At 30.5% G+C, this 27,085-nt stretch overlaps 1 protein-coding gene and 1 long non-coding RNA gene across 3 annotated transcripts in view; both read left to right on the top strand.

The window, feature by feature from the left end:
- The first annotated feature begins 2,247 nt into the window (after positions 1-2,247).
- On the top strand, positions 2,248-4,395 carry LOC143193235 (uncharacterized). The gene is made up of 2 exons (XR_013004969.1): positions 2,248-2,335; positions 2,538-4,395. It is a non-coding gene; the product is annotated as an uncharacterized LOC143193235 (long non-coding RNA).
- Positions 4,396-9,846: 5,451 nt separating this feature from the next.
- LOC143193216 (uncharacterized) overlaps positions 9,847-27,085 on the top strand; it is a 53,970-nt gene continuing 36,731 nt past the window's right edge. For both annotated transcript variants that reach the window (XM_076399269.1, XM_076399268.1), the window contains exon 1: positions 9,847-10,004. In XM_076399269.1, the coding sequence (XP_076255384.1) occupies positions 9,906-10,004 (99 nt within the window). In that variant the 5' untranslated portion in view covers positions 9,847-9,905. The remainder of the gene's footprint in view (positions 10,005-27,085) is intronic.

Here is a 27,085-nt window from a genome sequence, read left to right as displayed (position 1 = left end):
TTACCTTACAACTTCAGTTCTGATACTTTGTTCGAACAACGCCAAGAAATGCTTCGAGTAACCTGCCTTCTATTCTTGATAATTAATTTGGTATTTTGATAATTCCGGTTAATTGAATCAATTCAAAAGAAAAAGCCTTATGATCTCTCCAGAATCCTACCAACTGCGCCAGTGTAAAATGGAAAAGGGTTTTAAACACAAAAGCTATTAATTTAATTTAAAAACAGTTTTATTGAAAAAAAAAGGAGGCGACTCGTCGAACTGCGATACAAAACGACACTGAGGGTTTTTATCTATTAAAAAACAAATCACACTTACCTCACTCGTCGCGACTCAGTTAGTCTTAAACAGATGGCCTTTGCATAGGGCCGTAGCGCTGCATTATATAACATGTTTATATTAATGATTCTGGTCAGTCCTTTATTCAATTGTCTTAGCGATTTTAGAATTGTCAATGAATCATCAGCAGCATATCGTTCAGCACTTTGAACTGCGCACTAATGCATTGATCGTAACAAATAAAAGTTGAATGGGGCTAAATCAGACGAATATACCACGTGCTGCAAAATTTCAGTAGAGCCTAGTTCTGGAGAATCCCAAACGCTTTCAGTAAACTTTCGGTAATGTTCGCCTGATTTTGCGACGTTGCCATTTACAAGTAATCGAGAAGTAGAATCCAACGAATTACAACGGCTATTTCAGGATTTGACCCTAGCGTTGGTGGGAGCTTTGTTTTGTAGGATTAAAAATTGTTTATAGTTTATTTGTTATTGTACTGTTCATATTTTCATTATAAATGGTAGGCAGTAATGGATAAATCATCGATTGGTGAATATTGTAAAAAAAAACTATTATAACACTTTTAATCTAAACATATATAAGAGAATATTCTATCCAGTTGTATATCCATTAAATTTTTATTTGAATTTTGTAAATTGGATTCAATTATATAACAAATTCTATATATTTTAGGCATAGTTGACCCTACAAAAGTAAAAGTACAGATAAATATGACTCGATGTCCTTTATATGACTATATCTCAGAAAAATCGCAGCTCGTTGATCATATAGTCAATCCACAACATTGAAATTGAACAAGGAACATTAAAGTTTGACTGGCTTGAAGATTTTTAAGATTAGAGGTTGCTATTTTGTTAAAAATATTGCTATTTCTAAAGTTCAGCGTAATCAATCAGGAATTTATAAGAGTGATAGGTGAATGTTATTAAAATTAGATAAAAATTTTATTTTAAAATATACTAGCTACTAAAATTCAAATGGATGCTATATTAAACATGAACATATTTAAGTAGAGGCAATTTGAAAAGACCAGATTTATTGACTCATAAAGATTTGTATAATATTCAGCAAGTAAGCCAATTGAATTCCACAGGTACAAAACAAAAGTGACGCTATACGAGTTTTGAAGCATGGATAATAATAGTAATAATAAAAATGAAGGACTATGAAATTTTAAAAGAATATAGCCATGAATTTATAGGTGTATATTCTACATACAGTCTTGATGCATGTCAGTTTGAATTGCATTCGTTGCTTTTATTGAATGGATTGAGAGAGGGGTTTTTGCATTTCGAAGATATTCGATGAGGAAACAAAGAAGGTATTTTTTAATGCTGTCTAAGATATATTATTGAGTAATTTTAAAGATAAATGGATGCTTGTGTTTTATATATTGACACATAAATTATATTTGTTAGCATACATGCTGTTTTATTTTCTCTTTTTCCTTTTAAAATTAAATATGTTTATAAAATGTTAAATAACCTTACATAATATACAAGCTTAAAGTAATAGACAATAAACTTAGCTAAATCCAAACTTGAGTTTTAAGTAATATTTTAGGTTAATTTGTGTATAAATATATGAATAATTTTCAAAAACTATAAATTTGGTTTGTTATTGTAATATTTATGCATTGATAAATAATTACGTTTTATTTTCCCATCTTTCTTTTCAAAATTAATTTTAAATGAAAGATCTTTATAAAAGGTACTTCATATTACATTTTTTATGTTGGGGACGAAAAATATATAAATATATTTTAACTTGGGCCTCAAAAAAAATTAGATTCTATGATATTAGGTTAACTTGTGAATTCAAGATAATTTATTCTATTTATATTATTGAGGAGAGTAACTAAATGTGGGCTAGTGCTTTAATATAGGCTAGTAACAATTCTCGAAAACCTACAAACGCCGATCGTCTATCACATTCGCTCGCTCTAATGTCGCACTCACTCATTCTCGTCAGTCGCGCGCGAGCTGTCGCTGGTGTCGGCCATACTTGTGTTGCTGCTGTCAAAAACTTTTCTGAGGTACATATTAATGTGTTATTTAATTAATGAAAATTAGGTATACATACTGTAACTATGTGTTTTATTGTAGAATATAAGTTTAATTTTATGATTTTCGAATTTTATGACTATAGTCCTAAATATGGGCTAGCCCACATTTGGGTATTAGTATTTTAGGTGGTTGGTTATGTGGTTCTAACGGTACCTACTTATATTTTTTTAGAATGTCGCCAACACAATCAAAGGAACGGAGGAAAACTTGGGATAAAGAACAAATGATTAAAGCCATAAATATGGTTCACGAGAAGAAAATGGACACTTTAAAAGCAGCAAAATATTTCAAAGTACCAAGAACGACATTGCAACGCTTAAACCTGAAAACGGAACTTAGTCCTGAAGAAGCGGCTGCCACGACAATAGGGAGAAAAACAACGTTGGGGATACGATTAGAAAACGTTTTAGTAGAATATGTTTTATTGTTTGAAAGCAAATTTCGTGGATTGACAAGAACTGATCTTCGCAGAATGGCATACATGTTTTCAGTACGTAATAATTTGCAAAATCCGTTTGGTTAAGGCTATTTTTGAAACGTCATAAAAGCAAACTGTCAATTAGGAGGTTTACGCATTCGCAAGAGCATTCGGCTTTAATAAAGAAAACAACACACTTTGGACAATGTGGACAATTTTTTTCAAGTTTTAGAAAAGCTGTACGATAAAAATAACTATTCACCAGATCGTGTCTACAACATTGATGAAACCGGCCTAACAGTTGTCCAAAGTAAAATTGCAGAAGTAATTGGTCGCCGAGGAAAGAGGCAGATAGCATCACTAACATCAGCTGAAAGGGGTTTCCTGTTTACGGTTGTAGTATGCATGAATGCCACCAGCCATTTTGTACCTCCGTTCATCATTTTCCCAAGAAAAATATGAATCTACAACTGATGGGAGGTTGTCCTCCTGGAACTGAAGGAGTTGCACATCCATCAGGCTGAATCCAAATGAATATTTTTACAGATTGGTTCAAACACTTCATAAAGCATATACACCCAACACCAGACTCACGAGTTATACTGATGCTAGATGGATACTTCAGCCACACCCGAAACATTGATGTAATAGACTTGGCCAGAGAGAATAATGTTGATATTGTATCTCTACCACCTCACACCACTCACGTTTACTACAGCGAAGAAATACGAATCTGGATCAGAAACAACAACTCTTTTGACATTGTAGATTTATTTGGGTGAGCTTACATGAAAGTGCAAACAGGCGAAATTTCAGCGAATGGTTTTCGCGTTACAGGACTTTAGCCATTAAATAAAACCTTATTCAGCGATGCAGATTTTCTTGCAGCGGAACAAAATGATGTCAAAGATGGATGTACAGATTTTACTCCGAAAAACTCTACCCGCAATAATGAAGGGTCGTCCACTAACAATCCAAGATTCTCTCTCACACCATTGACTTCTATTCATAATGATGAAAATTTGATTTCGAACGAATCACCGGAATTGAGGTCTAGGTCTGAGACTCAAACAGAAGAATCTACTTCTGGAACTGGACATGATCTAACATATGACTGTCAACAGGCACTTATGTGTCTTCAGGCATTGACCGATTTCGCACTAAAAAATTAGATAAGGTGCTAAATCATAGCAATGTGAAAGCGATACAGGTATTGGATAACATGCAGGAAATCAGAAGATTGAAGTGAACCAAACCAGCTGAACTTGTGTAGTGTATAGATGTATTCTTAACTTTAGCTTAAGTAGTAACAGCATCGGTATTTAAATTCCATATATTCAAATAGTATTTATGTATAACCTTTGCATTTGACTGACCACCAATGTACTCGATAGTATGGCTGGATTCTTCTATTGTAACTTCATTTTTTATCTAGTAGCATCTATATACTTTCTCCAAAATACAATCTTACAAGTTTGCAACAATGTTACTATCTATTCCTTTCATATTTTTATCAATAAACATAACATATAAACATAAATTCAATTTGTCGCCTCACCATTATGATTTGTTTAAGTTTACTATTACCAATAAAAAATAGTTTTGTTATTTCTTCTGAATTTCATCAAATGTTCAGAATCATATAAAAGGAATTAACAAGTAAATGAAAACATATTCAAGATTAAATATCGATAATAGAAATGCGCATACGCAGAGCGAACCAATCATACAAGACAATATTATCCGCAGATCTAATCCAGCAGAGTTTGCGATTCTGCAACCAAAAACGCTGCTGAAAACATATAGATATATCGATATTTCTTTCAAAAAATATTGATATTTTTGTAAGCCAATGTTTTTCGATATTTTTTCGAAAAAATTAAATATATTTCTTAAACATTAAAAACCTTAAAATACCGTTTATTTTTAATAAACCTTTTAAATTGGTACTTAATTTTAAGGTTCAGCGTATAATACTTAATTGCAAGGGTTTATTAAAAATATCAATATATATTACAAAAAATATCGGTATTTTTTTTCTCCGATATATATTTATATATAATTTTAAAAAATATCGATTTTTTCTAAATATCGATATATAGATATTTTTCTTGGTCGCCGATACCCCTACAATATATCTTACTTACCCTTATATTTCATTCCCCCTCGTACAATCACTTCTAAAAGGATGTACAAATAATTAGGAAATAGTGCCTAAAATACTGTTTAGTTGTCAGCGTAAATTATATTATATTTAATAATATAAATTCCAATTGGTAAATTAATAAAAGAATTGATTGAAATTTTCAAACGTTACTTATATTATTGTTGAAATTACTAAGCAAATGTATGAAAGTAAATATTATGATGATCAGTATTAAACGTTTAATAATAAGAGAAAGTATCTGAATCAGATTTTAAATGATAATAGTTATATGCATAGTTTGCAGAAATACACTTTTACAGCGAATAGACAAACTAACATAAATATCATACAGTATCGTAAATCTAAGTAATGTAACGCCTATGTATTGTGCAGTTTGCATGATAACTCTTGCAGATTATATTTTTGTGTATCATCGACTGGGTTGAAACAGAGTTTTCCGTACTGCCATCCATGCTTCTAATATCTTATTCCGATTATCCTAATAACCATTATATTTTTTGTTTAAAATGTGCAATGTGCTTAAGTTGGATTAGATAGCATCAGTAACAGATCAAGTATTATGAAAATTGTGTGGAAAATGAGCACTTTTAATGAAGAGCAGCTTAATTGTTAATTAATTAAACACAATTAAGTTTTATACTTAGTAATCATGACAATTTAAATTAGTTTAAAAAATTTTATGTAAAAATTATGCTATGCAATTACTAATTACTGACTGCGGCTATGCTGCCAAATTTATGAATTCAAGCTGGTGATAAATTTTCGTATATTATATCACACAAGTGTCATAGTTTGTAATACTTATACATGGCATTCATATTACATGACATTTATATGTCATATAATATGAATGACACATAAACAATATTTATTTCTTAATAAGTTGTTAAACCATTGTTTGATTTAAAACTGCTTTAATTTTGCGCAAAACAGATGCATAGAGTGCCTCAATATTTTCCAGCAGAATGCTCTAGCATTTTTGTACGTAAATTTCCGCTAATTTCTTCAAAGATGTTGGAGATGGAAATCTACTTCTCGCTCTCTGCTCCCAAGACTCCTTATAACAGTTCAATTATATTGAGGTCTGCTGATCGTGCTGGCCAGGGAAGATGTGATAATGTTCCGATGCCCCTCAAACCAAGCTCCTAAACCCGGCAGATTTATTATTTAAAGATATTTTAGCAGCATGAGCAGCAGCAGATCAAGCAGATTTAGAGAGAAAAAGCAGCTTTGTGCGTTTCTTGATTAGAGTTTTTATACACCGAATAACTCAATAATACTAAGTAGAAAACTTATTTTATCTAGAGGAAATGTCAGAACCATCGAATTTAACAATTAGGTTATGTTGTTTCACAGTTATACTATGCATTTTCAACAATAGCTGATCAAAATACCTGCAAGAACCTAATATGTACTCTAAATAACATTGTATTAAAAAAAAAAGAAAAATATACAAGAAAAATAAAAATAAAATATATTATGAAAAAGTATTAACATGAAAAAAGTATTAACAAAGCTAAAAACTTTATTTTGAATGAATGGACGAATGATACTAGATGAATTATTTAATTACCGTAATATCTGTGATGGTGATGATTATGGCGATGAAGATTCGAACATACCAATATTTCTATGATTTTTTGTGAATTTAGAAGATCAAAGGAGTTGTCGTGCAAATGCGGAATCTCTAATGCATGAGCACATTCTTAATGTTCATGAATGGATTCTGCCAAAAATGGTATTTATAGCTTTTATATTAGGCAATAATTGATCTTAACTACATAATACTAATCGTTATTTTGCATGTTGCTAAATGTAAAATACTTACGTTTCTTATGAAAATAAGTTTAGGTTATATAACACATGAATGCTATAATAAATACCAAAAACTATAATAAAGACTGGTTATTATAAAAAAATTGAGTTTTATCTTTAATGGTGCCAACTCAAATGGTGATCTAATAGATGGCTCTCTGATAATTTTTTACTGAGAAAAAATGGCACAATGCCCATAAATCAAGATATTTTGCATTATTTTTTACAGATTTTTCTCATCTCCCTTGCAAAATGGCGATATTGTATCGAAAGAACAATGATGATTGTTGGTTATATTGATTTGATGGCTATGTAATCCTGGATCCATTCTCGTTCTTCTTCAGCATTTCAAAACCCAGTGTGTGCCAGCCAAATGATTTTGTATCAATCTAAACAAGTAAGAACAAGAATGACCTTGGATCTGTTACTCGCTATTGCTGGTCTTTTTTGCAACGTCGTCGTGCAATACGTTCTTCAGTATGTTGAATTAACGTCGGTCAACATCTATATTAACAGTGTCATTCGGTTTTACGAACTTGTAATACTCTAAACCTTGCGTACCTCACCATAAAGGATGCCGAAAAAAATTGATATATAGATATTTCGATTCATATAAGAAATATCGATAGTGATTTTTAGTGGTGAAGTGAAATGTTAATATTAAAAACTGAGGAGTATTGAACTTTTGTTGGGGGATTTTACACTACCAGTTATTAAGTGAATTTTGCATGGAAAAGTAAGACTGAAGCAGAAAAAGTTGGATATAAAAACCTAGGGTTTATGAAAAAGTGTATCCAACTTTTGTTTTGAGATTAACACCGATGGATGTTAATTTTAACATCAGCAAAAGTGAAGAAATAATTTAAAACGTACCGTATAGAAGATATTAACCTTCTTCTTAAGCAGTCTTATGTACTTTACATTAGTTACAAGACCAAATGTTGTATGTAGTACTTCATAATTAAACAGCTATTTGGATTCATAAAGGCTTCTGAATTATATTGAATTAATTCATTGGAAAACATATCTGCAGGTTTGGCAGCTTGAATTTTTGCCTGACCATATTAAATAAGTGAGGTTAAAAGTTGATAATTTATGTGCTATTTCTATAATTAGAAACTATGAATATTAAGCGAAGAATAAAATAAATAATGAAACAATGTATCAGTTTATTAGGGATCTGGCCAAAATACAAGTAAGTACCAAATACATGGATAAATAGTCTGTATTAGTGGACATTATCTATGCTATTGTAATGCTGAGTGGTGAAATTGGAGGTTTATATTAACTACCACTTACCAGCGCTTACATTTAAAGCAAAGTAAAATATAACATCTAGCAAATTAATGCTAATAAGCTATTTGTGTTTATCCCACGGTTTAAAATTACATTTTCTACGGTTATAAAGTACTTATTCTATGATAAACATTTTGCACTGAGTTTTATTTTAGAACTTTACTGAATTAGATCGATTGATTTTAGTCTTTAGTTTCTCTAATCTTCTGACCAAGCCATCATTATCTAGTCTCTGTCTCTGTTCATATATTTGAGCATAATCCTTGTTATCAACAATTCCAACTTTCAGGTCCTTATACAGATTGTCGTTGCGAATGTACCATGGAGCATTAACAATACCTCGCAGTATCTTGTTTTATATAATATTGCTTTGGTTGGTAGAAAACCAGAGTTGAACACATTATTCAACACTGGTATAAAATCCTGTTGGTAAAGCAAAAGCTTATTATATTCTGACAGTGCTGAATATCTACCCAAAAACCAGTATATTTTTTTATACTTCAGTTTAAGTACTTCATATTTTTTCTTAACATGTGTCTTCCAGCTGTTAACATCAAGGACCATGAAAAGATATTTGGCTCTATTTCCAAACTTACTGATTTATATATACTGGCTTGTGCTTGATTATTTTGTTGGTGAAATCAATATGCAGTGATTTATTTTGATTCGTCATTTTTCCTGCCTAGTATTGTTTTTCGGCAATAACTGTTTGTAACTTTTTGGTTGATTCGGTATTGTTATCTCTAGTGGCTAGGATTGCAGTGTCATCTCCAAATGTAGTCACAATAATGAATGTAGACAAGTCCAAGTGTACAGCACATAAAGGAGTGGTATCAATATGCTTCTCTGTGGCACACCTGCTTGTATTTTCTTCAAGTCAGAGTAAGCATCTTGTTTGATTTTAAACAATCGGTCAGTTATAAATCACTCTATAATTTTTGAATGTTGGTCAGTGAGAAGCATTTTAATCTTAAGCTTTAAGGCCTTATATCAAACTTTTTCGAAAGCTTGAGCAACATCTAAAAATATTACAGAACAAACTTAATCTTCTTCCTATGACATTGGTGATTCTGTGAACATAATCAATTTTTTGACCGATTGTTTCCTGAAGTCATATTGATGATCCGGAATAAAATGATTCTCCTTAATGATTGATTTTACCCTTCTCAATAAAAGTTTTTCAAATAATGTGAATATTGTAGGCAATAGTGATATTGGTCGATATGACTCTGCTTTAGGGATTCCGAAAAAATATCGATATTTTTGGACGATAGTTTTTTGACCGATATATTAAAATTGATCCTTAATTTTAAAGGTTTAGTGAATGTTGGTACTTAATGTTAAAGGACAATTGATTAATTAATATAATTTTTTCCCTCCGATATATCGATATATTTTTTTGAATATCGAAAACGATATATATATCATAATATTGATATTTTTCTCGCCAGTTGACACCATACTCTGTTTCATGAGGTGGCTTTCCTGGTTTAGGAGTCATAATTATTAAACCGTAAAACACGACGTAACGTAAAAACATATAGGAATAATTTATAAATACAGATCCTTCTCCCTTTCGATGAATTGTTGATTTTAATAATCTGCCCCGTTATCGAGTGACCGCGTTACCGTCGTCTTCGTAGACCGCCGACATCGAGAAGAAAGCGAAAACGTCTCCTTTCGTTTTCATCTGGTTAGATTGCGTGTCGTATCTTCGGCCTGGGGCTGACCGAGCCCCATCTCCTCGCACTAGACGGTGGGGTCCCCGAATAATTGACCGGGGGGTCCGCGTAAATAGCCGTCGGAAAGGCGGCGGGATTTCAGTAAAGTCGCGCGTTTCAAGATGGCGCATTTCCGGAGACCGTTTACTTTGTTAATCGGTGCGTTCTTTTTAGGTCCTTGCGGAGGTCAATTTTTCGGCGCTAGCCCTCAACCCCAACAGGTGAGTAATAAGATCATGTCGGTTATTAATTTTTTGGACGATATAAAAGCAAAATCTTATTGATAAAATATTGCTGTATTGGTGAAGATACATGTTTTAGAAATTGTTCATTGTTATTGAACTAAAACTATCTCAGTTACTTGAGGTTCTTCTAAGTCACTTGGAAAGTTCTCAGAAATAGAAAATTCATGAACTATAATGTTTTAATGAATTACAGTTATTTTACATGTCAATAAAAACATCGTTAGGAAACTCAAATTATATGTCGGACATTTTCTGTCAGATTTTTCTAAAAGATAAAATGTTTTTTAATTGTTTATAAAATTTATTAGTAATATATTTTAGAGAGGTAACATAAATCCAGAAATACTAATTAAATCTAAATTATATGCATTTTTATATAAAAAAAAAAACGTGACATTTGAAGAGGATTAAAAAAGTCTACTATCCCTAAATGCAGTGTTTTCAACATTTATGTATACATATGTATATATCGTCAAGGGTATTACAATTTCATTGAAATTTTTTAAGTAATTTAAATGATATCACTCCACCAAAATATTTCCTTACAAATATCTTACACCACCTGGCTTAAGTATATGTATGCAAATTATGTCACATTTCCCTTTAAATAATTTAGTTTATGAACGTTTTAAGTGCCTGTTAACTTTCTTTGAATCATTGTCTAAGAGTAGTACAGTTATTTATTTTATGAAGATATTTTCAAATATTTTAAATGAACAATCTGGATATCATGCGAATGGTTTCATATAGGAAATATCATTCATTAAAACATTTAGTAATGAACTAAAGTTGTTATTAAATTGTGAAAATATCGAAGGTAATAGAATCATAAACGAAGCTTTTTGTTGGTTAGATACTACCAATTTTAGCTATTATTTATATTATATGTTTATATTGTATGTATTATATGTATTATTAATGTTAATATTATACGTTAATATAATAACAACAAAAACAATAATCGGAACATTCAAATTGTTTATCACAAAAGTCAATAAAAACATCGTTAGGAAACTCAAATTAAATGTGGGACATTTTCTGTCAGATTTTTCTAAAAGATAAAATGTTTTTAATTATTAATACAATTTATTAGTAATATATATTAGAAAGGTAACATAAATCCAGAAATAATTATACTAATTAAATCTAAATTATATGCATTTTTATATAAAAAAAAACATGACATTTCAAGAGGATTACAAAAATTCTACTATCCCTAAATGCAGTGTTTTCAACATTTATGTATACATATGTATATATCGTCAAGGGTATTATAAAAGTTGAATAAGACAAGTTAGTATTGAAATTATTACTGTTTTATATAAAGCTTTGATTATTTTTTATTTATTAAAAATCCCACTCTCGAAGAATGTTTAATTACGTGGATTAGCACTGAACATTTAATTAATAAAGCTACTTTCTTTCCTTGTTTCTAGTTCTTAGTTCGATTGCGTACCATAAGCAATAATAATAAAAATAAATTAAACATATATATTGCTTAAAACGTACTTTAAATTTTGATATTACTCGTCACTTCAATGTTATATATAAATTAATGTAAATAAAATGAAAGTGTCAGTTTTAAATACTATTATAATTTAATTACAAGTACAGTGTAAAAGCGGATTTGTAATAATTAACGGACTGATTGACTATTTACATGGAATTATTTTTGTTTATTACATTCATTTTCCTTTTAAATATTTCTTCCGCTATTTTAACTAGCCAAATATATAAATATTTATCAGCAGACTCTTCCTCAAAAGTGACTATTTTTTTCTGAAGTTTTTCGAACTTTGCTCTTCTTTTTTGTAGAAATATTGGTTTTTGCTTGGCACTGTTTCTGGTATCTTCTATCTCCGCAATTTTTTGACGGATTTCCATTAATTTTGTGTATTTTATGTGGAAGTAGCAAAAATATTGATTTGGTTTTATAAAAGTATCATTTACAAAAAATCGATATATCGATATATTTTAAAAAAATGGATATATTGATATTTTTTCACTACTCTAGCATACTAGTCTGTCTATAACTACATATTATAATACATACGATGTTAATTTTAAACGAAGACATAAATCCCACATATACTGCGTAGCTAAGAAGACGAGGTCTTCTTAATTTGCATTACATAAATCACACAATTATTATTTAATTACCATTATACACAATGCCTGAATATATGTTGCCATTGTTTCTTCGACCATTCTAATGATACATTCATTGTTATCCTCATTACTCTTAGAAATGTATACTATTTCGTAAATACCATTCCTAACGTTGATAAAATAACTTTACCGGCAAACTGTTATAACAGCAGAATATTCGCAACTAATAAAGCTTCTGATATTACTGAATTGTATTCATATTTATTCTTTTAATTTCGTTATTTTCCATGCATATATTTACTTTTTAACATATAGATTATATTAATAGCCACAATCTAATCGATGTTACGTTCAAATATACAATACTTATGTTGTAGATTAATAAACGCAATTGTTAGGTTTGTTCTTGTAGGTTATATAACACACTAGATTGTTCTTGTTTCTATAGAATTGTTGAATCTGACATATCCGGTAACATTTGAGCAAATCTTATTGTTTTTGTCTGAGATCTTACACAATGGATTCTCCAATTTTGTCGGTAACTTTTCCATCCGTAGTCGGTGAAATGGAATGAAACGGTTTTAACTGTGTCGACTAGTCACAAAGATGTAATATAGTGGTGTTATCTAATTAATCTTAATCGTTTTTATTTCTTTTCAATGATACTGTGTTGTCATATATGTTTAAATTCTGGCAACAATTTTTTCGCTCTTATTTCTTTGAAATAAACTGGTCCACAGTTAGTTGGAATAAAATATGCCAGGATGTTTTGAACTTTATACTCAGTAAACGTATTTTTTATTGAATATGCATATGTTGTTATAATATTTTCCGTATACATTTTCATATTAACATTTTTTGTGGGTTTTCGGCTTTTGCAAAACTGATTTGCCACCATTTTTCCGTCAGTGCACCGCTCAAATGGCTCAATGCTGTTCCTTCACAGCAATTATTTCATTCATTTAGAGATACTTTTATCTAGTAAATTTTCCACCAAATATGCACTAGCTAATCAGTATCGTTTTTATGAAGATGGTAAAAATCAACCGACCTCTAAATCTGCCAAATTTCTCTAAAAAAATACAGCACAATTCGATTTTGCAAAATGATAAAAACTTAATAGTTGTTTTTAAAAATCCTACCAGTGTTTTGTTGCCTCACTTCTGGTTTATAAGATAGTAAAGCGTGTAGACCAAAATTTATACTATTATCTGATCGGATTATAGGGCATATATAGACTAGAGCAATTAAATTCATATTTCACACAATATACAATATAGTTATCATCGGGTATATTTATTGTCTTCTGGATATATTTCCGAACCCCGTTAGGACAAGAAAAATGAACTAATCTTCACACATAATAGTGGATTGGATATACATACTAGTTTCGAAGAATCATTTAAAGCGCTCATCATAAGTTAATTTTTTCATCTCATTCCCCTTTAGGAAATTGTGAAGTGGATGAACGTGAGAGCCCTTCAGCCAGTTTAAATTCTTTAGTAACGGCCGACATATTACCAGGACAAAATATTGTTGTACCGCAGTATATACTTCAGGTTATTCGTAAAACTTTTGAAAAATTAAATTAATTGCAGTTTTTGTTTGCATTCATTGAGTAACTTAATAAGCGACAAGTTGAGACTCATTTTTTAGAAGCAGGGCAATATCTCATACCCCAAATTCCAACAAAATTGGTCTGTTATACTGTTGGTAGGTCTTTGAACTGTCTCTCTTATATTATTCCACTTCAATAATATAATACATCTTTTGTTGCATGTCATAAAATTATAAATTTAAAACCTTTTAATTGCAGAGTATATAATGATCTTCCTCCATATAAAATATAAAAAATGATAAGGTGCGCTCTATGCTTCTAAATTAAATAAGTAAATAGAATTTTAACCGAGAAAGACTCAAAGTATAAGAAAACACACCAGAAGTCTAATAAATCCTAATAAATTGATGGCACTAAACAAATATGAAAAAGGGAAAAGACGGAAAAGACAATTTTGAATTCTGTTTTGTAGCAAAGGTAATCTTGAATTATATTTTATAGATTTATTTATTTTTACAGAGTACATTTATATCATTATATTACTTAATAATTGTTTTAGAAAATTAATGAAAGCCAGTGAAATGTGTTACAATCCGCGTTACAAACTTTATCAAAGAACCAATCAAAAGCCTTCACAGTAAAGCGTTTTCCTTATAGGTGACTATAATGGAGATTTTAAACTGACCTATCAAATTACTTGAATGGGCGATTATAACCCCATCTAGATAATTGACGTAGTGAAACTTTACCACAGAGACCCCTATTGAGTTTTCCCTCTATTACTCTATGAGTATAACAAATAATAAGCTGATTTTAAAACTTCAAAATGAATTCTCTAATCTTGTCACTTTTCCTTTTGCATTCAGCATTTTTAGGTTAAGTTACTTATTCAGAGATACCCATTACCAATCTGAAATCATTGGTGAAAATCAAAAACTATTTAACTATTTATTACTATCATTGACACTGCATGTATTTAAAATAATTGAACAATTTGTTTACAATCGTCCGAATTTCTAACGATCGAAAAAAATGCGCGTAAACTTTCACCTAATCTAATACTCCTTTTGAGAAACCGTTTACATTAAAAGCGAAAAGGTCGTATCGAGAGAATACATCGGCACGATAGTCTCATCATTCATTACGTGTTGAGCAACGTTTTATTAAATGTGATATAACAACAATTCGCTTTCTTCCGTTTTATAGCGTATAAGATGATTTTTTCGCACAGTTAGAAACTAGTCAAATTAGTTGTGTTTTTTTTTAAATCGCTATACCATCTTGATTTCGACCCGTTTACTTTATATGGCTACATGAACGCAATAGACAGATAAAATTAAAACGTTTTTGAAATCCAGTTTGTTGTTTATAGTTACGGTACTATGTAGGTCAGTGTAATGATTGCCTAGTAGTTAAAAATGTTCTCAGTTGTATGTACTTATGATAATTAAATAAATTCGTAATTTTATTAAATTATGACGTATGTTATGTAAAAGTTAAATATGTTCTCGAAATAAATCTATTTCGCCAAGTTAATTATAAGAATAGATATTTTTTATTATCAAATTCAATCCTAACAAACAATAATAAATAATATTTTAGTGTATTTCCAGGGTCAATCCTAACATATAAAATCAAGTTGTAACACCATTTTGTTGGAATCTGATGATGAATAATTTTATTTACTCTTTGTAATATTATTTTACGCATAAGTTAACCACAAAATATATTTATAGATAGGCAATATCGTTTTTTTTATTAGATATGTTGACTCAATATTCATTAAAAAATGACAAAATTGATTTTCTTGTCATCCTATCATAAAATATAACAATTTTAGCACTGAAATACTTGTTTATATATTTACTATTGCACTGTTGTCATAAAGAATAATTATATGTAAAAGTATTTTTAACAAAAAATTGAACCGACTTCAAAAAATAAATAAGGAACTCACTAAAAAAGTAAAAAATAATCAAACTTAGATTTTTCAGCACAAAAAAACGTTTTAAAACAAAATATATACATAATAATCGTTGTAATAACTAAATAAAAATAAACAAAAACCTTATTTAACCTATCTACTGCACGTATTTTATATTCCACTATATACACACAATTTAGCTTAATAACTACCTAAACCTATTTTTTTATTTACAATATAATTTTAACTATTGTATTGATTTGTATTCTTGGTAATTTAATTTTGTGTATATGTTACAAATTTATATTATTATGTATTGTTTGGACTCGGCACCAACTTCAAAGTAATCAGTTGAAAGTGAGGATCTCGTTGGTTACGTAGCTTTAAGCATTAGTAATTAATCGAGGAACTTTGTTTTAACAGTGATCGATTATTAATCCATTTATTGTCTTAGTGCAACATATTTGCACTCCATAAGTCCAAATAGACTTTCTAATTGACTGATAAACCAACCAATCTCTTTGATTTTGGATCAATTTGGTCGAATAACCAGTATAGTTTTTGCTTTTTGTCTAACGTAATGTTATAACCGGTCAAGTGCTGCAAAACCTATCAATTTATCATTGTAAAAGCAACAAACTTAATTATTACAACATTTCGACCAAAATGTGTTCCATATGTTTAGAAAATAGTGGGAATTATATGAAAACCAGGAAAACTACCAAATAAACTAAAATCCTACAGTAACGATATAATTTTCACTGCTACCTGTAACGATTAAGGTATTTCGAAAAATCTTGTTGAAAAGATTACGACTATTATAGAAAGAAAAAATCTACGATAACAGAAGGTAAAAAAAGGCTGCTAAGATATTCTTAGAAGTAGCTCAGTACTTGGACAAGTTTTGGCTTGCTGGATTCATACAAGTTTCAGAAAATAATATCAAATCTTTATCTTTTACATTCCAACTAGTATGTTTAGAGTCATACAAGAGATGCATAAAATATATCAAATTCAATTAAGTAAAAATGAAATAAATGTTACAGAACACAAAGAATTGTTATTGGTGCCAATAGATATACAGATTTAGATACACAGCTGCTTGCTATAGAGCTGCACTTGCTGATAATACTGGCTATTGGATACAAGAGCAAAGAAGCAACCAAAAAAATATAACAGGCGAATGACAATGTAACTAACTAGACCCAAACAGGGAGAAAAAAGTTAACGAAAGCAAATCAATACATATTGAGCTTACGTTAATTAAATTGCACATACAACAATAATGATACAATCATCCCATATAGTTACAACATTATTTTGACATAAATTTTAATGCAAAACTCTGTTGGAAGAAATATATTAAAAAGAAAAGATAAGAACTGTTAATTCGAAGAATGCTTTTCTACAAATGAGCAAAACCCTAAGAGGTATAAGAATCTAACCTTTTAATTTTGCAGTGCAATGAAATAACATATATTTAACAGGAAAATACAGCAGTGTTAATGAATACATGAACATTATTACTCTACAGAGTAAGTAGGAACTATTTAGATTCTTCTACATATAGTTAGTGTTTCATTTATTGTAAAAACAAATTGTATGTTAATCAACAATGACTAGTAACAAAATATTAATTTAAAAAAAAACATCACATTAACAACATTTACCAAAACTATAAAATAAAAACACAATTTATTAAAACTATTTTGATGATTAAGTATTATATGTGTAAGACAATGCATTATTCCAAGATATTCTTAATTCGTTAAATTAATTGTAATTTTGACACTATTTAAATACCATAAAAATTAGAAAATCAGAACAAATCCCACATTTGTATTTGCTAACGAGACAGTTTTCGCTTTCTAAAATGCAGATCAAATCATTAATGATCTATTTCTTCCATTATTCAACGCAGTGAATCTGTGGTGACGTCAACATTTTCTTAAATACGAATCGTATCATTTTCTGATTTCAGTTATTTAATTTACACCTTTACTTAATTTAATATAATGTAATAATGAATTTATTATTATTCACAACATAATCAAACGGCTTATTTTACATATTTTTCTAAAAAAAACTTTCTACAAATGTAATGGTTTCACAATCAATTGACATTTGTTTAAAATACTATAAAAATGTGTTCGGTTCGAAGAAAGTGTTTGTTTAAGATCCTAAACGGTATATCCGGTACGGAACACTTATGCAAATAGGTTTTACTCTTCAGAGAAGTATTTCGTAATAAAATATTGTTATTATTTAGTTAGTTAAATTGAATATATATTAATGTATATATTATTAATATATTGCTAACATTTTATTTCTATTTAACTTTTTTATTTATATATTATTATGTATATTGCAAATATTGATTTTCTTTGCATTAGTGACAGTTGGTGCAATAGGATAGAAATCCAATTAATCACCAATTCGAAATGAGATATGAACAGAACTAATCTGAAAGGTTACTTATTAATAAAAATACTCAAAAAAACAACTGTCACAGAGGATAATCAGTCCGCATATATATATTTCATCATGTACGAAATATGGGCATGATTTTCCTATGGAGTTTTCGATATTTCGATGTCGACGCGTTTTCGGTGAAAGTTTCGGGAGAAAATAAACGAACAAAAACACATATATTGCGACATCGGCGGTATCTTCGTTCGATGAACTTCGCCTATAACCTTCAATCGACAACGAAGAAGAAAGTGGCGAGCAGGAAGATATCAGCGGTGACACATTCAGTAGTAATGCAGTGACACGGGTCAATTAATAACCATAATGTGAATATCATAATTTTATTATCTAGTAAATCACGTGAGATATACTTCAATACTCATATTAACCGTTAGTTATCATGTTCATATTGTACATACTGTTAGCTATAAATTTTAATGATATAGGAACTTAAACAATCACTAAATAGATCGTTTTTTCATATAACAGGTGATAAAGTCCCGCTACCCCGCTATTTTGATTTCGCACCATCTTGGTTATGTGACGTTTAGCTCAGTTTCGCTTTAACCATTGGGTTGTCTCGACGTCCAATTTTTTATAAAGGATAAATATACGCCGCAACAACGAGCAGAAATAGTGACAATATTTATTGAAAATAATCGTTCCATTATTGCCACACTATTGAGCGGAAATTGCGTCAAAATATCCTAATCGTCCAGTGCCTTACAAAATATAGGCCAGTTCAGCAAGACAAGCTTCGTTCCGGAAGACAACGGATGTCTCGTAACACTGAAAATGTGGCTCTGGAGTGCAATAATTCTGCAGATTCTCCAGAAACATCATTTCAGAGAGGTTGTTCCTAGTTACATATTTCTGCACGTAGTTTAAGACAAATTTTAAAACTCATTTGAACATGTTCCCGTACCAAATTCAATTAGTCCAAAAATTTTTACCGTGAGATCCTGATCAACGAGTTAAGTACAGTGATGCAATCCTAAGGCTGTTTGGTGAAATTGAAGATTTTTCGTCTAAATTGATAATAAGCGAGCCCATAATTCTTCCGAATAAGCCCATTTTCTTCTTAGTGGTCACGTCAATACACAGAACAGTCGGTCTTGGGGAATACAGAATCCTCAATTAATTCATGAAACATCATTGCATCCACTACATCCACATTTTCCACGAAGACTAATTTTGCACCAGATTTTTTCTTATGGGGTTTTTTTAAATAAAAAGTTTATGTGAATAAGAATGAAAAGTTCTAATCATAACGAAAAAAATAAAGACCAAAAGAACTTGTAAGGAATACTTTTCATTCCTTTGACCAAAGTTATAGGCAATCAAAACGGTAGCGTGACTTTTGTCCCACGTTGTAGAATGTAAAAATCTATTTTTCGTCGCCAAATCTGTAGATGACAAATTAATAAACGCTCCACGGTATTTCTGGGTTTAAATACGCAAAGGAGCTTTAACTGAAGTTTATGCATTTGCCTATTTTTCATAAGTCAACTTCCATTTATTTAGAATGAAAAATGTAAACTGATGAAAATTGTATATATCCTGTTTCAATCGAAGTTTCAAAGTTATTTAGAGATGTTCTTTTGATGGTTTATGTGGAATGATGGTTTCAATATAGCTGAATGAAGCCCAATTCGAAAGAAACCATCAACAGGACCGATATTTAGTCTGAGAAAAATTGCAAAATTATATATTAAGAACTTGTAACTTTTACACTACATTTTATTTTAATGGAAGAGTTTTTATATATGTTTTATTCCGAATTTCCTAAATAGTTTATAAGTCAGTCATAATTAGTCATTACATTGCCGCTATGAATACAATTATTAGTACTATTCTAATTTAATTTTATTAGAAAAGTATTATGATATATGTGTTTAATATACTGCCTTAATAATGAAAAACAGGCATTGTTTTGTTGTTATATTACACATAATCTATTAAAACTATAACAATAACTGAATGTATGGGACTTAACAGCCTAGAAGTGGCATACTTCAATAAAATTCCATATATAATTTAAGGTACGGTAAGTTGCGAATATCTAAACGATCCATTGTTAGACGTTAATTAAATGTATTCTTCTTATTTTACATATAAATTAAATTAACAACTAAATAGGAAAAAAATAGAAGTATAAACCTTATATAGAAATACTATATATACAATAATGAAGTAAAGAATTGAAATAGGAGAATTCACATCCTTGAAGACACCGCAAATAAAAAGAAAATGTTTTAATTTTTTAATTCTTGTTTATAAAAACAATTAGTTTTTACGTTTATGGTATAATTGTTCTATCTCAGAAATAATGAAACAACTATCCAAATAGAATGTTCTTGTTTCAATAAGGTCGACTAAAGCTGGCGTGAATATGCATGAATCTGTTGCTAAAATAATCTAGGTTTTTTAGATGCTTTATTATATTTTGTTAAAAATTACTAACTAAAAATAATATTAGATGCATGCATGTATTCTGATCAATTTTTATTTAAAAACATATATCGTATATACATGGAAATAATTGATTCATTAACGGCTAAACTGTTTCAAAGTTTTTTGAGAGTGTGAGCTGCGTTTTCATACAGGTCTTGCAATTTGCAATTCATTATCTTAGAACTTTTGTTTTCCTCCAGGTTCTAAAATTGTTAAATGGACTTTGGCAGCAGATTTCTAGAAACATATATCTGTATACACTAAATAACGCAATAATGATAAATGAAAAACTGTTATTTTATGTAGAGATATGTCAAAACCATCAGATTGAACAGTTGTTTAAATTGATGCTTTGCCTTGTCAATAGAAGATATCGTTGATAAAAATATATGTTAATAAATGTTTTTATTCCTTTATAAATGATAATACTCGTATGAGGCTATTTATTATTATTATTATTATTATTATTATTATTATTATTATAAATTAATTATATAGAATAATTGACAATAACATAAATGGTACAGAAGAGAAAAATTTATAAATCATGTAATTTAATTATTCTGTAATATCAAAATTAACCAATTAAGAATATATTTAATTAAAATTATTTATTTAAATAATTTTTAAATAAATAAATAATAATTGTATTATCGTATATCAATCGTAGAGGGCTTTTAAGAGGAGTATAAAGTCTAAATAATGTCTTGGTGAATAAAGTGGATGTTATAATCTAGAATAAAAATAGAATGATTAGTCATGTCGAAGAAAAACAAAAATAACAAGTACTTTACTGTGTTAAAAACGCAAATCGCCTAATATATTACTGTAAAATGAAACGAAAGTTGTTGGGAAAAAGGATGGGTTATTTCTTAATCAACACATCACTCATCAAGCTCCAGCTCTTCTGTGTGTTGCTTTTTGTTAATGACACTAAAAACTACATTAAGAATATTATAAAATTATTGTTTTATGTATATCTGTACAATGATTATATGACAGCTATTTGGATATTGGTACCTCTTTTAAACCCATTTTGATCCATTGTCTATTGTCCGTATATCTATGTCATGAACAGCTTAATGGATATTTTCTTTGAAAATAAAAATCAATTATTTATGGGTCGTTGTATCACTGATCCTTAACATATAAATGTAGTACAATATTGCCAAATCTCAGCTTAACGCTGCCTAGTCTAAGAGCTATCTCTGATATAATAATATTAGATAAATCATCTATTGTTTTATTGTCTGGAGTTATCCTGTTGGAATCAAAATTAGTTTGAGTTTAATTTGCTTAGTAGCAGCTATAAAAATTTGTTAGCATATATATGTAGAATAATATCTTTATCTAAACGCTATTACCATATAAATTTTGAATAATTATGTCGTAATTTCAAAACCTACAACGATCATTATTTTATTAAATGTGGGTTTGCGGTACCCCAAATACGACAGTTATGTTTGTTTATGTAACTTCCAAAATGAACAACAGCTTCCTTCAAAATGGATGTAATATTTTTTAACGTGCATTTGTTATATAACATACAACAGTGTACCCTATACGAAAAATTTAGTAAAATGACATGTAAGGACCAAAGTGTAGATAATAATCCCAGCAAGGGCATGGGTATTGCATGGCAAGATCATTTACAGTTTGAATCATTATCGCTAATATAAAGATATAAAAATGGATAATTCTTGAATGTAAAGCAAATTATTTACACAGTACAAAAAAAATAATAAAAAGACTAAAGAGTGTTGGTTTGGTTCAAGCCCCATAAAAGTCAATTCGATGCGACAAAAGTATAATTACAGATATGTAGTGATTATAGTACGCCAATTAAAGAGTTGAGGAACGATATGCTGCATGTAACATCACATAAACGGTGTATATCGGTGGATAATGCCGATACATTCATTTAATCAATTCAAGCCCTTACGGGACATTTTTGGAAGCCATACCTCTTCTACTCTGACATCCAACTTATTATATTAGCATTAGAAATTAACAAAATGGAAACATATAGTTTTAATTTTTTACACATTATTGGTGTACAATATAGAAAACGTCGTTTAAAAAAAAATTAAAAACCGTCGTACCGCATTCTCTCATAATGTGCTATTTTGTGCGTCGGTTCATCACTACATTTGATGGGGCTTGAGTTTACCACCATAATTCTAAATAAATATCAGAAGCAAGAATTTCACGTGGAACCGATATATCAGGTTTGATACGAGTTCTTTTAGCGCTGCCATTTGGCATCTCTTTGTATATTCTCTGTCATTAAATGTAGATAGAATTTATGCCGTTATCAGATTAAGCCAATTCTTGTCATCCACTCATGTCGTTCGTCTGTCAGATCATCTCTTTCCTTCTAAGATGTAGTTTCTTGCTACTTAGAACATGTAGCAAGGAGTAACAAATATTACTGGTTACGAATCATCAAGAATCATCATCAATCATCAAGAAGAATCAATCATCAAGACTTGTGGCACGGTGCAATGTCTTGGTGAAACATGCTTTCTTTTTCTTCAAATGCGGCCGTTTTCGGCGATTTCGTCTTTCAAATGGTCCAATAATGCTATGTAATACAGACGCCATAATCTTGCCAGCCGACTGTTGCGTTTTCCCACGCTTTGGAGCGAGTTATTCGTGGGCAGTCCACTCGGATGACTGTCGATTGAACTTCGGAGTTAAATGACGGAGCCATGTTTCATCCATTGTCACATATCGACGCAAAAACTCGAGTTTATTACGCTTGATCATCTCCAGACACTGCTTCGAATCATCAACTCGTCGTTGTTTTTGGTCAAAAGTGAGCTTACGCGACACCCACTTTGCACAGAGCTTTCTCATACCCAAATATTTGTGAATGGTATGATGTACACTTTCAGTTTATATCTTTAGAGTGTCTGCTATTTCATTCAATTTAAATTTACGGTCATTCAAAATCATTTTGTGGATTTTTTATGTTTTCGTCGGTAAGGTAATAACCTCTTTTGGGCGTCCACTGCGTTCACCATCTTCGGTGCTCATTGCACCACGTCCAAACTTAGCATACCAATCCTCGATGGTCGATTCTCCTGAGGCAATGTCCGAAAACTCGCCATCAAGCCAAGTTTTTGCTTCAACTGTTTTTTTTCCCTTCAAAAAGCAATATTTTTTCAACGAGCAAGTACTTCTAGTAGTGCCATCTATGTGTCAAGCCGGGGACTTTTCAATTGACTTGTTATGTGAAATATAGTGTGAATCAAATGTGAATGTGAATGTTTCGAATGAATGATTCAAAGCGATATTCATCTAGAACCAATAACGAGTGTAATTCAACATGTTTGTGTGAAATACTTCGAAAGAGTGTCAGTGCATCCCAATGTATTCGTTAACCAGCTAAATATGCGAAGTGACAGTGAAGTGCGTAGAGTAAAACGTCTAACACCATCCAATCTGATTATTGGACATATATAGACTTTGTAATAAGCTTGGAGGCTCATTTTTAACTAGGATTTATTTGGATCAGACCTACTGCTTAACGTGGACATTTTCTTTCGTCAGGAAAAGCCTATTTATTGTACAAGATAAAAGGACCTTCTTGTCGAGGACATTCATTACTGTGTCAACCAGGCCGACTAGAAAACCACTATGTTGATGGGATACGTAAATTGTTTGAATAAGCGTATTGAAATTGCACTCACAGATAAAGTATTTTATAACATAAATTCGTTTCTTCATTTCCGTTTCATTGAATAGAAAGTTCCGTTCCTTTTGAACAACCTGGTAGCTTTTCATTCACAAATTGTAAAATAAAAACAATGGTTGTCAGAAATAATAAAACATTCATTATTCTATAACGTGTAAATATTTCAAAAAATATATTTACCAGGATGCAGTATAATTAAATTATGTAAAATGCCACGTACATGAATTAATTAGTCGGTCGTATATCAATAACTTACGTTTTTGTTGCTTTCTAAATTTGTTTCTTTCATAACACAATGATCTCGTTACTTTTACCGGCTGGTTTTTTTTTAATTTGCGGTCCTATAATGATAACTGGTGATGAGAAGTAACCTTTATAATACTGGAATAGAATCGAAACGTTCTATTACGACCTACTTTACTTTCCCTAAAATCTGCCCGTAGAGTCGTTTACTTTCGAGGCGAGTGAGAGAACAAAAAAAAAATTAGCAACAATTACAACACGGGGAATCGGTGAATTTATACTCGATCGTAATATCTATGTGCGGCCGCTTCGACCTGCCCATCTTGGCGATCGCATTTCGTTTCGCAACGATTGTGCATTTTGAAACCTGATTGCATAGTCCTGGAATGTGGTTGTTTACGATCAACCTCCGTCTTCAATGGTCTTAATTCACATTGTTTTATTACCGTCCGAGTGATTATTACGCTGTTATTTTTTCTCTCTTAGAAATATCATAAGGTCTGCGATAAATTATATGCAACGCCGTTCGAAGTTACTACATATATAAAATGAAATTAACCAAACAACTTTTTATTCGCTTCATCTTTTTTTTAGAACGATTCACGTTATTTAAATCTGAGTTAATAATGATTAAAATGTATTAACTTCTCATTTATGACTTCATACGTATTTTCTTCATTAATTTTTGATAATGGAGAGTTGATTGAAATTGTTAAATATATGATTCATGTCGATATAAGAGGCAATCCCTAGTATGTAGAAAAGAAGCATAACAACAAGTAGAGGGCGTTGTAGTTTGTATAGAGGCTATTCAAAAATGGTATAAAAGACCAGTGATGTAACTAAAGTTTCTCTTTTGTTCTAAAGCTATAAGTGGTGTAATTAATTCCGTCTCGTCTCTAATCATAAGTTGTTCGTAACAAAAATAACGGTCTGGCTATGTTAAAGCAGCTCACAATGAACAATTGCATTCGAAATACTTCGCTTCTTAGGGATTCACAGAAAGAAATGGCGACTTATGCAATGGCGGTGGACAACCATACTGATGGTTTAAATTTCAAACATAAACCAAATCTTTGTATCATCCATCCAATCCATTTAGTATTAGCATAAACACACTAGCTTTGTTCTATCTGCATCAGTCTCTGATGTTTCTCTGATACATTCATACTAGGTTGACCATATTTAGATTGACCTCTGATTTTTCTCCTCTCCATCTTGTTTCCTCCATGCGCTTTACGTGCTCCTATCAATCCATTTGTTTCCTTTCGACGTATTTTGCCACTGATTCCCACTATAAGATATTTTCTTATTTGTTTACTTCTCATCCTGCCCATCTTTGTTATAGACCCCTGACTTTTCTTTGTAAACTTCCATTTTAGTATTGCTTGATTTCATTTTTCCTCTTTATTAATGAATTTAATATTTATATCGAAATGCTAAATTCATTGGTTGAGAGGTAGGCACTTTCCTCGATCGCCAGCTATTAATTGATGATGATGATGTTGATGCTAGTTTCCCTCAACCTTTTTTTAAACGCTTCAAACGCATCAAATAGAATCGACAGTTTAAGTTCGCATCCAATATTTGATTAACCACCGCATTTTTTTTTTGTTAAATATATCGAAATCACCATTATTCATTGTTCCAACTTCTTTGAGAACACTTTCTTTTTAAATTGAAAAGGAGAAACAAAAACAAAAGGTCTTACGTTTAGTTTCTGAGTCAAGCAAATATATTTCCCATACTTCTAGAAAATAACACACATAAACACAAAATGAATTAATAACGGAGCTTTGACGTAAACATAGTTACAAAAGTATCGTTATTATCGGATCTGCCATCATTCATCATCGCTGTTACAAATCGTTCTAAATTATTTTCTAGGCATCAATATTCTATATATTTATAATTTATAAAGTTGGTAAATGACTAACAGGTCAATTGAAAAGTCCCCGGCCTGACACATAGATGCAGCTACTAGAATTAAACTCATATGTTTTTAGTTAGCACTAACCCTCAAAAGATGAGTGTATAAATTTGACAGCTGCCGGATCATTAGTTGTGAATGTGAACTATAACATTTTGTGTGAAGCAACTTTTTTTATTGTGAAAAAATTAAATAAAATAATTTAATTAATTAATTTTAATTAATTAAATAAGATAAAAAGGAATTTCGCGTGCTGATAAAATATTGCTTTTGAAAAATACAAGTGAAGCAAAAACATGGTTTGATGTGAGTTTTCGGACACTGCCACAGGAAAATCAACCATCAAGGATTGGTGTGCTTTTGGATAAGTTTAGACGTGGTGAAATGAGCACCGAAGACGGTGAACACAGTGGACGCCCTAAAGAAGTTATTACCGACGAAAACATTTAAAAAATTCACAAAATAATTTTGAATGACCGTAAATTGAAATTGAATGAAATAGCAGACACTCTAAATAGATATCAACTGAACGTGTACATTATATAATTCACGAATATTTGGGTATGAGAAAGCTCTGTGCAAAGTGGGTGTCACGCGAGCTCTCTTTTAACCAAAAACAACGACGAGTTGATGATTCGGAGCAGTGTTTGAAGATGATCAAGCGTAACAA

Source organism: Rhynchophorus ferrugineus, unplaced genomic scaffold (assembly GCF_030347505.1).
Source record: "Rhynchophorus ferrugineus isolate W39M unplaced genomic scaffold, kcgeb_rfMv2 rfM3, whole genome shotgun sequence".
Lineage (NCBI taxonomy): Eukaryota > Metazoa > Arthropoda > Insecta > Coleoptera > Curculionidae > Rhynchophorus > Rhynchophorus ferrugineus.
This window is presented reverse-complemented; position numbering and strand designations above follow the sequence as displayed.